This window comes from Heterodontus francisci, chromosome 8, assembly GCF_036365525.1.
Source record: "Heterodontus francisci isolate sHetFra1 chromosome 8, sHetFra1.hap1, whole genome shotgun sequence".
Lineage (NCBI taxonomy): Eukaryota > Metazoa > Chordata > Chondrichthyes > Heterodontiformes > Heterodontidae > Heterodontus > Heterodontus francisci.
In genome coordinates this window covers 87,509,240-87,525,474 of record NC_090378.1, presented here as the reverse complement: position 1 = coordinate 87,525,474, position 16,235 = coordinate 87,509,240, and the positions used below count along the sequence as shown (strand labels likewise).

The 16,235-nt window shown below is 44.5% G+C and overlaps 1 protein-coding gene across 12 annotated transcripts in view; it reads right to left on the bottom strand.

Moving 5' to 3' along the window:
• LOC137373001 (uncharacterized) overlaps window positions 1-16,235 on the bottom strand; it is a 236,496-nt gene that overhangs the window by 121,176 nt on the left and 99,085 nt on the right. For 11 of the 12 annotated variants that reach the window (XR_010975553.1, XM_068037632.1, XM_068037638.1 and 8 more), the window contains 3 exons: window positions 4,447-4,540; window positions 2,635-2,787; window positions 2,117-2,276 (listed from right to left, as the gene is read on the bottom strand). Coding sequence is in view for 11 of the 12 variants with exons in the window: in XM_068037632.1 (XP_067893733.1) it covers window positions 2,117-2,276; window positions 2,635-2,787; window positions 4,447-4,540 (407 nt within the window). In the remaining variant the exon portion in view is untranslated. The remainder of the gene's footprint in view (window positions 1-2,116; window positions 2,277-2,634; window positions 2,788-4,446; window positions 4,541-16,235) is intronic. The other variant, XM_068037635.1, reaches the window with a different exon arrangement.

Here is a 16,235-nt window from a genome sequence, read left to right as displayed (position 1 = left end):
TGCTGTTTTCACAGCGTGCAGGAACAGAGAGACCTGGGGATTTACCTGTACAATATTTTGAAGATTACAAATAGCCATTTGGTAGAACAGAACTTGAGTATTGCTGAAAATAGAGACATTTTGTCCAAACTTTGTGTCTTGCACTCATCAGGACAATTCACCAGAATACAAATGTAAGGGAAAGCAACATTATACATTGTACAGTATAAATGTTGCTTTTCCTTACATTGGTATTCTTGCAAATTGTCCTGATGAGTACAAGACGAAAAGCTTTGACAAAATGTCTCTATTTTCAGCAATATTCAAATTTTGAAGATTGTAGGACAAGTTGCAAGTTGTTAAGGCTGTTGAAATTTCATGTGAATTCTGGGCTTTATAGGTAGAGACATAGGGCTTACTTTTTGCCACAGAGGTGGGAACAGGAGCCGGATTTGTTTTCAGGTCAGAAACCTGCTTCCAGGGGAAACTGATTAAAGTTGAGATTTTCTAGTTGGTTAGCACTCAGTAGGCATGGAGACGGGTTTCCTATCCAATTAAGGATGTCAGGTGGGCTCTCAAAGCTGGAGGACCAATCAGAGGCATTCCAGCTTTCAGGAAGCACCGGGGTGCAGTGCAGGTAAGTAACTGGGAGGCTGCTTCAACAAGTAGGTGCCCTCTCAGCTACTTTTTAAAAAATTAAATAAAAAGACACAAAAAGCAGCCAGGCCACCACTTTGGGGGAGAGCCCCTCGACAGGGTGGTCTTTGGATAAACCCCCACCCAGGCAGAAAGGGCCGTTAGGCCTGCCAGGAGTGCTGCTCCCCCAGCCTGCCTAATTGCCTGCCCACCTTTTTGGGGGTAGGTGGCTTTCCTGGCTCCTGAGCTCGCCTCCTCCAAAATGTCCGGCATTGGAACTGACATGCAGCCCAGCGCCAGTATTTTCGGCCCCACCCCAACCCCACCTCCATTTCTGCCTTCGGTGGGGTGGGGACACACATGAAAATTCAGCCCATAGAGTAGAAAAGGTATGCTATTCTAAACATTCTAACAACTGGTTAGGCTGTATTTTGGATAATTCTGGGTACTGCATTTCAGGGCTTCGAGAGGGTACAGAGTAGCTTTACTAGAATGGTACCAGGGATGAGGGACTTCAGTTATGTGGAGAGACTAGAGAGTTACTGCGCTGTTATGTTCTATGTTCTATGTTCTATATCTATAAGTTGGAGTTTTTCGCCTTAGAGCAAAGAAGGTTATGGGGAGATTTAATAGAGGTGTTCAAAATGTTGAGGGGTTTTGATAGAGTAAATAAGGAGAAATTGTTTCCACTGCTCGGATGGTTGATAACAAGAGGACACAGATTCAAAATAATTAGCAAAAGAACCTGAGGGAATATGAGGAGAATTTTTTTTTTTACACATCTGGAATGCATTGCCTGAAAGGGTGGCGGAAGCAGATATGGTAGTCATTTTCAAAAGGGATTTGAATGAGTTTTTGAAAACAAAAAAATTGCAAGGTTATGAAGAATGAGCACGGAAATGAGACTACTTGGATAGCTCGTTCCAAGAACTGGCACAGTCACGATGAGCCAATTGACCTCCTTCTGTGCTGAATGATTTTGTGATTGTATGACTCAATAAATTGACATCTGAAATAGATTTTCAGATGATTAGTATGAATAACAAATGACTAAGGGTTTAGTATAGATAAAGCCTTATACAGCAGATGACAATGATGGTCACACCACTGAAATAATGCAGTTAAAGGCCATATTTCCCTCTCTGTAAGTTTCCACTTAAAAATTGAAGTGAAGAAACAGTGGCACTGTAGTGCCAGAAAGCAGGAATTGACTTTGCTCCAATTTTTACTATAATGCATGATAGAATTCTGACTAAAATGGGACGTTATTGTCTGTTTATGGTGTTTGTCTCTGTGCTGCTGTTTCTTAGTATAAAAGTAGGTTATTTAAAGAAAAATACCAAACTTACAATGGCTTCCTCACAGCTTGCTGGCAAACTGGTTTGCATAAATTATGTTTGAAAGAAAGCAGTCAAGCCAGCGTTTGTTGTTTTTCAGATACATGTATCAATTAATCACCACCAATCCTAGTGCTAGAAACTGTTACAAGTGCATTACTTGCCTTTTAAGCAACAATGGACTGTAATTCTCTGTCGGAGTAAGTTGAATGGTGTCTGCAGTTGGTTCGACATGCGCTTGCCTGTTGACGTTCTTAAATTTTGCGCATGGCATGATGCTGGATTTGCTGATAACTGTGGCATCCTGCAAAGGGCATCTGGGACCTGAGTGAACAGGGCAAACAACTGTCTATCACCTTAACAATCAGTGTGAGGAACTTTGTGATCAACTGTGTAAGGTTTGAGAAGAAAGTATAAATTAGAGTGGGTGAATTCAATATCAAATCAGGTACTGAATGAAAAATAGAGAAGGAAAGAATGATTGGATTAAGAGATGAAGAAAAACAAGGGGGAAAAGTTAAAAAAATGAACATTTTTAAAATTAATCTCCAACAATTAAAACCTGAAGGAAGAGACTCCAGAGAAGTTGATTGACAGTAATTAACACTTACCACATTGTTAAAAGGGTACTTAGATTGAAATGGACATGACAACTTCTGTGGTGAGTTTAGTTTGTACCTACCGCACAAATACAGCAAGTTGACGGTTTTCAATGCATTTCCATGGTGAGGCAGAGGGTGAGATGCCATTTTCAAGGAGGTAACAGCAGAGTGGTACATCTCGGATAGCAACATCTTTGATTTCCAGTCTTGCAGTTGCCTGAAGTTGCACCTTGCTGTGGATTTGAGAGAAACTTATGACCCAATATATTTTCAGCAAGATCATCTTAGCATAAGCAGCACTTATTAAATCCACAGCTTGTCAGACACTGTGAAGAACTGCCACTCTTTGAAAATAGAGTGAGGTAGAAATGAGGGTAAACTTTACTCCATTGAAAGAAATGACACTGAGATTGCCACATTTAAGACTTTACAACTGTGTACTGCTGTGAAGTGTAATATGGGTTACAGGCATTTGTGTGAGTTGCAGTTCCAGATTATGTTCTGTAATTTAGCTGTGTTCAGTTTGTTTGTGTCCTTGATTAAGGTCCCTTTATTCTGTAGAGTGATGAAAGAAAAAAACACACACCATATAGATTAGAGCATGGCAAGTTATGAGGAGGGACATTAATAACCAATTGGAATATAACAGCCATTCCCAGGCTGGAGGCAATTAGTCAGATACATATGTGAGCAGAAAATTCAGTTCCTCATGCCTGTTCTGGAAACCACATTTTGTGAACTTATGATTGCAGTGCATAATGATTTTTATTTTTGTAGAAGGAAATAAGCCTTTTTGATGGGCTCAAAACAGCAAAGTAGACTAGAAATTACTGTTGGCGATAACAGCAAACCAGCACTTCATACATTCATTTGACATTCAGTATGCCAAAATACATCAGCTAACACCATCTGTTGTTTTAACTATTGGAGTCAGATAATTAATTTTGACATTTAAAATAGTTCTATCCCTTCTGGGAGAATTTTTGTTGGCAAGAGGACAGAATTGCAGTAGACTGCAAACTAATGAAAAACCAAAATTTCCTGAGGGCATGTTCCAGGTCCCCTAGAAAATAAAGCCAGGATTTGTCGGGCCCCCTGAGAGGCAGGTTGGGAGGTGGGCAGCCAATTAGAGGCCATTTTATGGTGCTGTTGGCATTTTGCTGATGGCGGGGTGACCCCTCCCCCCACCCCCAACTGTAGCGGGAGACCGCAAGCTAAATGGAGGTGGAAGATCATGGGGAAGGGTTTCTGGAAGAAAGAGGGGGTCACAGGCAAGGAAGATTTTCCAGGAGGGGTTTCCCCTCTGACACAGTGGCGGTACAGTGGCACAGTGGTTAGCACCGCAGCCTCACAGCTCCAGCGACCTGGGTTCGGTTCTGGGTACTGCCTGTGTGGAGTTTGCAAGTTCTCCCTGTGACCTGAGTGGGTTTCCTCTGCGTGCTCCAGTTTCTTTCCACATGCCAAAGACTTGTGGGTTGATAGCTAAATTGGCCATTGTAAATTGCCCCTAGTGTAGGTAGGAGAGTTGTGGGGATGTGAGAGGGAAATGGGATTAATGTAGGATTAGTATAAATGGGTGGTTGATGGTTGGCATCAGTGGGCTGAAGGGCCTGTTTCAGTATTGTGTGTCTCTATGACTTGGCTCTGGGATAGGCCCCTGGTCTCCTGCACTTCCCAGCAGCAGCCACCTCTCCTGATGGTGCTGCTGAGGCTTCAGAGCTGCCAGCTCTCCTGAATTGGATGGCAATCCCACAGGTGGCTGATTAGGAAGTCGTCTATTGTAAAATTGCCGAGGCCGTCCCGCTGCTGGCACGTGCAGGCTCAGGACATCTTTTTTACCCTGACGTCAGCGTCCCAATTCCCCTCATAAAATTCAGCTCTAAATCTCTTACCTTCAACCCTCATGTTCTCCTTCATATAGGAGAAATGCCCGAAGAATTGCTTTAAAAGTGTCCTCAAAATGGAGCCAGTGGGTTGGACTGAATGCTGGTATGGAAAGGAAAAGAAAGTGTTAATTCTCATTAAATCACAGAAGCTTTGGGAAATAAAACATTCCTTCGTAGGATAGAAGCCAGCACATCAAAACCAGAGGCCTGGAGACAGCTCATTGAGGGTGACGGTAATACATTCTGCCTTACATTTATACTCCTTTCTTAGCACAGGCATGAGAAACTGAGGAGTAAATAAGTGAACAGGTGTGTCTAGATACCAGCATTTCATTGATTTAGAGATCATCTGGGGTGCCAACAGAACTGTGAAGTGATTGACACCAGAAGGGCTGAACTCCAACAGGTCTCACTCAGAATGGTCAGTAAAATTGAGGAGGTTTCTGAGTCAGCAGTTTATGGGTTCATGTTGCACAACAGATACTTGAACACATGATCCAGGCTGACACTCCAGTACATTACTGAGAGACTGCTGCACTGTTGGTGGTGCTGCCTTTTGGATGAGATGTTAAAGGGCATGCGGTGGCGTAGTGGTATTGGCACTGGTCTAGTAACCCAGAGACCCAGGGTATTGCTCTGGGGACATGGGTTCAAATCCCACTGCAGGAGGTGGAATTTGAATTCAATTAATAAATCTGGAATTTAAAAAAAGCTAGCCTAATCATGGCCATGAAACCATTGGCGATTGTTGTAAAAACCCATCTGGTTCACTAATGTCCCTTAGGAAAGGAAATCTGGTGTCCTTACCTGGTCTGGTCTACATGTGACTCCAGACCCACAGCAATGTGGTTGACTCTTACATGCCCTCTGAAATGACCTAGCAAGCCACTCTGTTGTATCGAACCGCTACAAAGTCAATAAAAAGGAATGAAACCAGACAAACCAACCGGCATCGACCTAGGCACGGGAAATGACAACTGCAAACCAAGCCCTGTCGACCCTGCAAAGTCCTCCTTACTAACATCTGGGGGCTTGTGCCAAAGTTGGGAGAGCTGTCCCACAGACTAGTCAAGCAACAGCCTGACACAGTCATACTCACGGAATCATACCGGATAGACAATGTCCCAGACACTGCCATCACTATCCCCGGGAATGTCCTGTCCCACCGGAAGGACAGACCCAGCAGAGGTGGCGGCACAGTGGTAAACAGTCGGGATGGAGTTGCCCTGGGAGTCCTCAACGTTGACTCTGGACCCCATGAAGTCTCATGGCATCAGGCCAAACATGGGCAAGGAAACCTCCTGCTGATTACCACCTACCGCCCTCCCTCAGCTGATGAGTCAGTATTCCTCCATGTTGGACACCACTTGGAGGAAGCACTGAGTTTGGCAAGGGTGTACTCTGGGTGGGGGAATACAGTGTTCATCACCAAGAGTGGCTCGGTAGCACCACGACTGACTGAGCTGGCCGAGTCCTAAAGGACATATCTGCTAGACTGGGTCTGCTGCAGGTGATGAGGGAAAAATATACTTGACCTTGTCCTCACCAATCTGCCTGCCGTAGATGCATCTGTTCATGACAGTATTGGTAGAAGTGACCACCGCACAGTCCCTGTGGAGACAAAGTCCTGCCTTCACATTGACGATACCGTCCATCGTGTTGTGTGGTCCTATCACCGTGCTAAATGGGATAGATTTCCAACAGATCTAGCAATGCAAAACTGGGCATCCATGAGGCGCTGTGGGATATCAGCAGCAGCAGAATTGTACTCAGCCACAATCTATAACCTCATGGCCTGGCATATCCCCCGCTCTACCATTACCATCAAGCCAGGAGACCAACCCTGGCTCAATGAAGACGGCAGGAGGCCATTCCAGGAGCAGCACCAGGCATACCTCAAAATGAGGTGTCAGCCTGGTGAAGCTACAAAAGAGGACTACTTGCATGCCAAGCAGCGTAAACAGCATGCAATAGACAGAGCTAAGCGATCCCATAACCAACAGATCAGATCAAAGCTCTGCAGTCCTGTCACATCCAGCCGTGAATGGTGGTGGACAATTAAACAACTAACTGGAGGATGTGGCTCCACAAATATCCCCATCCTCAATGATGGGGGAGCCCAGCACATCAGTGCAAAAGATAAGGCAGAAGCATTTGCAACAATCTTCAGCCAGAAGTGCCAAATTGATGATCCATCTTGGCCTCCTCCTGAAGTCCCCAGCATCACAGATGCCAGACTTCAGTCAATTCGATTCACTCCGTGTGATATCAAGAAACGACTGAAGGCACTGGATACTGCAAAGGCTATGGGCCCTGACAATATTCCGGCAATAGTACTGAAGACCTGTGCTCCAGAACTTGCCACACCCTTAGCCAAGCTGTTCCAGTACAGCTACAACACTGGCAACTACCCAGCAATGTGGAAAATTGCCCAGGTATGTCCTGTACACAAAAAGCAGGACAAGTCCAACCCGGCCAATTGTCGCCCCATCAGTCTACTCTCAATCATCAGTAAAGTGATGGAAGGTATCTTCAACAGCGCCATCAAGCAGCACTTGCTTAGCAATAACCTGCTCAATGACGCTCAATTTATTTTAGCTCGACACCATCCAGGACAAAGCAGCCCACTTGATTGACACCCCATCCACAAACATTCACTCCCTCCACCACCGACGCACAGTGGCAGCAGTGTGTACCATCTACAAGATGCACTGCAGCAACGCACCAAGGCTCCTTAGACAGCACCTTCCAAAGCTGTGACCTCTACCAACTGGAAGGACAAGGGCAGCAACTGCATGGGAACACCACCAAGTTCCCCTCCAAGTCACACACCATCCTGACTTGGAACTATATCGCCATTCCTTCACTGTTGCTGGGTCACAATTCTGGAACTCCCTTCCTAACAGCACTGTGGGTGTACCTACCTCACATGGACTGCAGCGGTTCAAGAAGGCAGCTCACTACTACCTTCTCAAGGGCAGTTAGTGATGGGCAATAAATGCTGGCCTGGCCAGTGACACTCACATCCCATGAATGAGGGGAAAAAAAACCTGTCTGGCCTCTGAGATGAGTGTAAAGAATTCCATGGCACTATTTTGAATAAGAACAAGGGAATTTGCCTGGCCAATATGTATCCATCAGCCAACTTCACTAATACAGATTAATATAAAAGAAAAATACTGCAGATGCTGGAAATCTGAAATAAACAGAAGAAATGCTGGAAATACATTTCTACTAATATTCATTACAAGCCCACCGACTCCCACAGCTACCTCGACTACACTTCTTCACGGCCTGTCTCCTGTAAGGACTCCATTCCATTCTCCCAGTTTCTCCATCTCCAACGCATCTAGTCTGATGATACTACCTTCCACGACAGCACTTCTGATATGTCTTCCTTTTTCTTCAACCGAGGATTCCCCCCCTGTGGTTGGCAGGGATCTCAATCGTGTCCGGCCCATTTCCCGCACCTCTACTCTCACCCCTTCCCCTCCCTCCCAGAACTGTGACAAGGTTCCCCTTGTCCTCCCCACCAGCCTCCTCATCCAAAGGATCATCCTCCGCCATTTCCACCACATCCAGCATGATGCCTCCACCAAACGCATCTTACTCTCCCTTCCCCTGTCAGCATTCCAAAGGTATCGTTCCCTCCGCGACACCCTGGTCCACTCCTCCAGTACCCCCAACCACCTCATCCCCTTCCCACGGCACCTTCCCCTGCAATCGCAGGAGGTGTAATACCTGCCCATTTACCTCCTCTCTCCTCACTATCCAAGGCCCCAAACACTCCTTTCAGGTGAAGCAGCGATTTACTTGTACTTCTTTCAATTTAGTATACTGTATTGGCTGCTCACAATGTGGTCTCCTCTACATTGGGGAGACCAAACGCAGATTGGGTGACTGCTTTGCGGAACACCTTCGCTCAGTCTGTAAGCAGGACCCCAAGCTTCCGGTTGCTCGCCATTTCAACACACACCCCTGCTGTCATGCTCACAGCTCTGTCCTGGAATTGCTGCAGTGTTCCAGCAAACATCAACGCAAGCTCGAGGAACAGCACCTCATTTAACGATTAGGCACGCTACAGCCTTTCGGACTGAACATTGAGTTCAATAATTTCGGAGCATGACGGGCCCCCCCCTTCTTATTTTTAGTTATTTTATTTTATTTGTTTATTTTATTTTAGTTTTTTTCTACTGTTCCTACCCACTGTTTTTTTTTCATGTTTGTGCTTGGGGCCAGGGCTTTTCATTTTTCTGTCAATTGACACCCTCTCTGTACTAACACTTTGTCTTTCACCATACAATTAACATACCGTTTGCCTTTGTTCCATGACCTTCTCTGTGATCTTGTCCTATCAATATCTCTTCTGTTATCTCTTGCCCCACACCTGCTTTATTTGCTTAAAATCTTTTACATTTCTAATATTTGTCAGTTCTGATGAAGGGTCATTGACCTGAAACATTAACTCTGCTTCTCTCTCCACAGATGCTGCCAGACCTGCTGAGTATTTCCAGCATTTCTTATTATTATCACTAAAACAGATTATCTGATCATTATCATATGATTCTTTGTGTAAGCTTGCTGTGCACAAATTGGTTACCATGTTTCCCTGTATTGCAACAGTGATGACACTCCATAATATTTATTTGGCTGGAAAATGCTTTGGGACATCCCGAGGTTGTGAAAGATGCTAAATACATGGATAATATATACACACACAAGTTCTTTCTTTCATCAGATGTTTAGTTCATCAATTTGGTGTAAAATACAGTATTGAAGTGAAAAAGGCAATCACACAGAAAGGAATCACACTTCTCTTACATTAATTCTGTACAAATAATTTTTTCCTCTCCTCAACTGGAATTGAAAAATGTTTCAAATATGTTCAGATAGTCAACACATCAGGGGAAAGAATGTTGAAATTCATTGCTATTGAGTTGCTGAATGTATTTTGATTTCATGCTATTAAAATCGAAGGCATCCTTGACATCTTGTCACTGTTAATTGATAATTTTGACAGCAAGGTAACACACAGGTTTCATTTGTTGTCATGATTCATTCAGCCACGTTGCTAAAAGAGTCATCTGCAGAGTTTATAAAAGAAGGCAGTGATATTTTGTTGTTTGTGTGTGTGGGAGGGGTGAAGAAGAGCAAAGGAATTTTGTTCTTTCACATCAACTTTAGACTTGTCCATGCTGGGAATGGAAAGGGGATACTTTTATCCCCCAAAAAGGGGTGGGTTGGGGTTGGGTGAGATGTGAACATTTTTTAAATCGCAAACCTGACCCGCCTCCAACTTGCCCACTTATAGGTTTCATAGAGGCAGTGTAGTATAAGGGTCTGAAAGGGTTACTGTTGAGAAAGTGTACAAAATACCTTCTACCATGATGATGTAAGAGATCACATGTGAGAGAGACTTGAAGAGAGATGAGGCACAGCTTCAGTGGAGTCACACAGACTGGTATGAAACTGTACATAGTTATAATGTAATAAAAGGTTAATGTTTTAATACTCAAGACTAAGGAATCTCTCTAAGCTAGACTAACTAAGTATATTAAGGTGGCAGAACACCAACCAAACATACAGCATGGTGATCAACAGTGAAATTGTGAACAACGTGGTGATTAGCATGCAAAACGCAGAAGAGGAATTGGAAGAAATACTTTGAAGAAAAAAAGGCGCCAAAACTGCAGAACGCGAGAAGAGGCTTTGGAAAAGTTCCAGAGCTGCTCCGTGGACAAAGGAGGCATGAAGAGTCAGGGAATTGGCTTGTAGAACCATTCAGGCTACACCACAGAGGTGGGTAGTCTGTGAAAAATACCAGTCCAGTGATCGCAGGCTTCGAGTCGGACTACCAAACAGCGATTGGGGATCTGGTCATCAATCCATAAAGAGGGTAAAAATTTTGTTCCTCTAGGTAGGCAGCACCCAGAAAATCTGCGAGGGCGGATCCAAGGTCGGTGCCATTACACGAGGCGACTGGAAAGAAAAAAAACGAAGACGCTGCAAATAATACTCTAAGAGAAGGGAGTGAAGCAGAGTATCGCAGAAATGCTGCAAAACTGTTTTTAAAACAGGAAATAAATCCAAAGTCAAGTGGAGAGATTTCACAGGGAGAAATGGCAACCGTAGAGGGAGTCAGCGCGAAGTTAAAAGCGCGGGAAACTTCTGATACTGGGAAAAATGTAAAAGTGAAAGTAAACCAAGTAGAAAGCCATGGATCTTAAACTCACAATACCAATGAGGTTTGGACACATGGAAAGACAAAATTAAACTCAAAATTGGTCACTCTGGAGAAAAAGATTTTTGAGATATATAATTGCTTCTAAATTAGGCATCGAGTCTGAAGCAGAGCAAGTTAATACAATGCTGTATTCCATTGGGGCAATAGCAGATGATGTTATTGCAAGACAAGGCATTAATGAGACATCAGATAAATTTGTTGAAGTTTTAAAAACCTTTGATAGCTATTTCAATTTGAAGAGCAATGAGATTCTGGAAAGGGCAAGATTTAACAGAAGGGTTGAGAAACCATGTGAAACAGTTGATGCTTTTATAAATGACCTTTACAGACTAGCTGAAGGATGTAAATATGGAGACCTAAAAGCAGAATTAATAAGAGATGGCGAGTGGGGAATGCAAGACGCCATGAAATCCTACCAGCGCTGTGGCACCAAAAAGACCCACAGGCATGAACAGTGTCCTGCTAACAAAGCAGAATGCTTCCACTGTAACAAAATAGGGAATTTTGGGAAAATGTGCCAAAGTAAAATCTCTTCTCCCACAGATTCGAAAGAAAATGTCTTCAAGCATCGAGTTTTTAATTAAGCTGAACAATCTCCATCAGGAGCGAAATCAAAAAACCTTACCTGATGAGATCAATGATCCTGATCAGGCATTTTGGTCTGTAGGTATATATGTCAAACTAGAACAACTGTAATGGCCTTATCAGACAAAGAGCTGTGGTTATCACCACGATACCTGCAACCAATAGAAACTCAGTTACATGGCCCAGGAGGGGTTGAGCTGGAAGTAAAGGGGAAGCTACAGACAGCACTCCAATACAAGGGAAAGCAGATATTAGTAACATTGTGTGTTCTAAGCAATCAGGAATTCTCTCTCTTAAGCAGAAGAGCCTGCATTGACCTTAATCTTATAAGAAAAGTGGAGGAAGTTAAGCAACAAGAATCCAGGAGTTACTTCCAAAAGGACTACCCAACATTATTTACCAGTCTGGGAAGGCTGAAGACTGAATATGGTATTACTTTGCAAAAAGATGCTAAACCAGTATGTCTTTTCACACTTAGGAAGATCCACACCCACTAATGAAGCAAGTCCAACATCAGTTAGAAGAGATGACCAGGATGGGAGTCATTTCTCCATCACTGAACCTATGGAGCAGTGCTCTGGAATGGTTCCAGTTGCTAAACCTAACAGTGATCTTTGCATTTGTGTAGACTTAACTTAGTGAGGCTGTGGCAAGAGAAGTTCATCCAATGTCCTCAGTGGACAAAAGCTTGGCAAAGTTATCCAAAGTACCATGTTTGCAAAGCTTGAGGTGAATAGTAGCTTTTGGCATGTCCCATTGGATAAGAAGTCAAGGTTATTGACAAGCTTCATTACTCCATTCAGAAGATTTTGTTGTAATCATCTACCATTCGGTATAACATCAGCACTGGAAATATTCCAAAGAACTATGTCCAACATTCTACAGGGCCTTAAAGAAGTAATATGCCATATGGACAACATCTTAGTCCATGGTGAATCCATTGAAGAACTTGACCTGAGGGTTAGAGCGGTTTTGAATTGTCTACAAGACAAAGCCCTAACAATTAATGAAAAATGTGTTCTCCAAAACCTCTATTCATTGTCAGTAGCAACGGCATAATGGCAGACACACAAAAGACGAGAGCCATTAGTGAATTCCCAGTTCCTACTTCTGTCCAGGATCTTCAATGATTTCTTGGCACGGTCAGTCAGTTGGCAAAATTCTTTTTTCTTCCTTTCAGCTGTTAAGGAACGCAAGCTCCAGCAGCTGATGGGGACTAATGCCCCTCCGGATCCTTCTTCCCCTTCACTTCTCTCTGACCCCACCCCTTCTGATCTGACCCCTTGACATGTATTCACTATACCCTCTGACCTCCCTCTCTCTGACGCTGAAGGTTCTATACTCAACAAAGAACTCAGTTTTATCCCCTTACGTCCGCACTTCAATGAATTTCGCGCTCGGCATGACGTTGAGCTCGTCTTCCATTGCCTTTGCCTCTGGGCTCACTTCTTTGACCAGGAGTCCTCCCTCGATCAGCAGACCCATTCACCCACCTCCAGCATTCCCCCTCTACCTGGGCCCCTCCCTCTGGCCTCTTACCCGCTCTTGATCTTTTCATTGAAAACTGTCGGTGAGACATTGGTCATCTCAATTTCTCTGCCCCCCTCACTCACTCTAACCTGTCCCTCTCTGAACCTGCTGCACTCCGTACTCTCAGGTCTAACCCCGACATTGTCATCAAACCTCCAGACAAGGGTGGTGCTGTTGTTGTATGGTGTACCGACCTCTACCTTGTAGAGGCTCGGCGCCAACTCTCAGAAACTTCTTCCTACTTCCCCCGGACCATGACCCCACCACCGAACATGAAGCGACTGACCACAGGACTATCACTGACCTCATCTCCTCTGGAGATCTTCCCTCTACAGCTTCCAACCTCATAGTCCCGCAACCCCGGACAGCCCTCTTCTACCTCCTTCCCAAAATCCACAGATGGGACTGTCCGAGCAAATCCATTGTTTCAGCCTGTTCCTGCCCCACTCAACGTATTTCTTCCTATCTTGATTCTATCTTTTCTCCCCGGTCCAGTCTCTTCCCACCTACATCCATGACTCTTCTGGTGCCTTATGCCAATTTCCAGTTCCCTGGCCCTAACCGCCTCCTCTTCACTATGGACGTCCAATCTCTCTACACGTCCATCCCCCACCAGGACGGTTTGAGGGCTCTCTGCTTCTTCCTTGAGCAGAGGCACAACCAGACCCCATCCACCACCACCCTCCTCCGCCTGGCTGAACTTGTTCTCACATTAAACAACTTCTCCTTCAACTCCACTCACTTCCTTCAAGTAAAAGGTGTCGCTATGGGTACCCACATGGGTCCTAGTTATGCCTGTCTTTTTGTGGGATATGTCGAGCATTCTTTGTTCCAGTCCTACTCAGGTCCCCTCCCCCAACGCTTTTTCCGGTACATTGATGACTGTTTCGGTGCCGTTTCCTGCTCACGCCCCAAACTGGAAAACTTTATCAACTTTGCTTCTAATTTCTACCCTTCTTTCACCTTTACATGGTCCATCTCCGACACTTCCCTTCCCCGCCTCGACTTCTCTGTCTCAATCTCTGGGGATAGGCTGTCTACTAATATCCATTATAAGCCCACCGACTCCCACAGCTACCTCGACTACACTTCTTCACACCCTGCCTCCTGGAAGGACTCCATTCCATTCTCCCAGTTTCTCCATCTCTGACGCATCTGCTCTGATGATGCTACCTTCCACGATAGCACTTCTGATATATCTTCCTTTCTCCTCAACCGAGGATTCCCCCCCACTATGGTTGACAGGGCCCACAACTGTGTCCGGCCCATTTCCCGCACCTCTACCCTCACCCCTTCCCTTCCCTCCCAGAACCTCGACAGGGTTCCCCTTTTCCTCACTTTCCACCCCATCAGCCTCCATATCCAAAGGATTATCCTCTGCCATTTCTGCCACCTCCAACGTGATGCCACTACGAAAGGCATCTTCCCCTCCCTTCCCCTGTCAGCATTCCAAAGGGATTGTTCCCTCCACGACACGCTGGTCCACTCCTCCATTACCCCCAACCACCTCATCGCCTTCCCACGGCATCTTCCCCTGAAAGCGCAGGAGGTGTAATACCTGCCCATTTTCCTCCTCTCTCCTCACTATCCCACACCCCCACTCAGTCCGAAAGCATGACCCAGAGCTTCTGGTTGCTCGACATTTCAAACCCCGCCCCCCCCATGCTCACATCTCTGCCCTGGGATTGCTGCAGTGTTCCAGTGACCATCAATGCAAGCTCGAGGAACAGCATCTCATTTACCGATTAGGCACACTACAGCCTGCCAGACTGAACATTGAGTTCAATAATTTCAGAGCATGACGGGCCCCCCATTTTACTTTTATCTTTAGCTATTTTTTCTTTTTCATTTATTTTTTGTGTTTATTTTCTTTTAGTTTGTTCAGTTTGTTTCTACTGTGTCTACTCACTGGTTTTTTTCATTTTTTTATTTATGTTCGTGCTCGTGGCTGTTCAGTTTTCAGTCCATTAACACCCTCTCTGTACTAATGCTTTGTCTTTCAGCACACCATTAACATATTGTTTGCCTTGGCTCCATGAACTTCTGGTCAGCTATTCTGTGACCTTGTCCTATCAACACCTTCTCTAATGTTATCTTTTGCCCCATCCCGACTTTAGTTGCTTAAAATCTTTTACATTTCTTATATATGCCAGTTCTAAAGAAGGGTGGCTGACCTGAAACACTGACTCTGCTTCTCTCTCCACAGATGCTGCCAGACCTGCTGAGTTTTTCCAGCACTTTCAGTTTTTATGGCAAAATTCTTAGCCAATCTAGTCCAAGTTACTGAGCTTTTGCGACAATTATTAAGGAAAGTTCAAGCATGAAGCTGGAATGCTTATCAGGAGCAAGCATTTCAAAGAATCAAAGAAATGCTGATTTCGCTGGATATCTTAGCACATTATAACCCTTCACTTTCAACCACAATTGTAGCAGATGCCTCATCTGCAGGGATAAGGGGTTGCCCTTTTCCAGGAACAGCCAGATGGAAGTTGAAGACTGGTTTATTATGCATCATGGGCATTGTCTGAGACTAAGACGAGGTACACCTTCATAGAGAAAGAAGCTCTCGCAGTCATGTGGGCTTGTGAGAAGTTCTCAGATTATATTATCAGCTTAAAGGTTGTCATAAAGACAGACCATAAACCCCTAGGATGCCTCCACTGATCCAGAGATTCCAGTTGAGGCTCATGAGATTCACGTACAAAATGGTATACATACAGGTTAAGCAACAAATGACAGCATGTGCATTGTCCGGAGCTACTGTTGACCATCCTACACAACAGGATGTCAACTTTATTCATGAAATTGTGTCCTATTCTCAGTTCACTTCATCACAATGGCTGGCAAGTTCAAAAAAGCTCCAAGAGATTTGTCATGCTCAAATGCTAGATGAAGAATGCATCTATATCCACCAATATTGCAAGCAAGGTTGGCAACAGCACAGTCACAGTGATAAGAGGATGAAAATCTTCTTCAAACATAGTGGATGATTACTATAGTACTATAGTGGATGATTTGCTGGTAAATGACAAGAGACAGGTGATTCCAGAGTCACTCAGGGTGGAAGTCTTGGAGAAAATACACCAGGGTCATATGGCCCTAACTAAATATATAGCACAGGCTCAGGTGTCCATGTGGTGGCCAGGAATATCAAAAGATATAGAAGAAATGATATCAAATTGCCAGGTATGTGCAGTGCACAGACAGGATCAGAGTGAACCCCTTATCTCAACCCAGTTCCCAACCACAACTTGGGAACATCTGGCAATGGATCTATTCACATGTCATGGAAAATCCTACCTGATTGTCACTGACCACTTTTCAAGGTGGATCGAGGTCAACCTTTTGTACACAATTACAATTGAAGCAGTCATTCAAGTGTTGCAAGAAATCTTTGCAACACATGGTATACCTGACCAGATAGTGTCCCCTAATG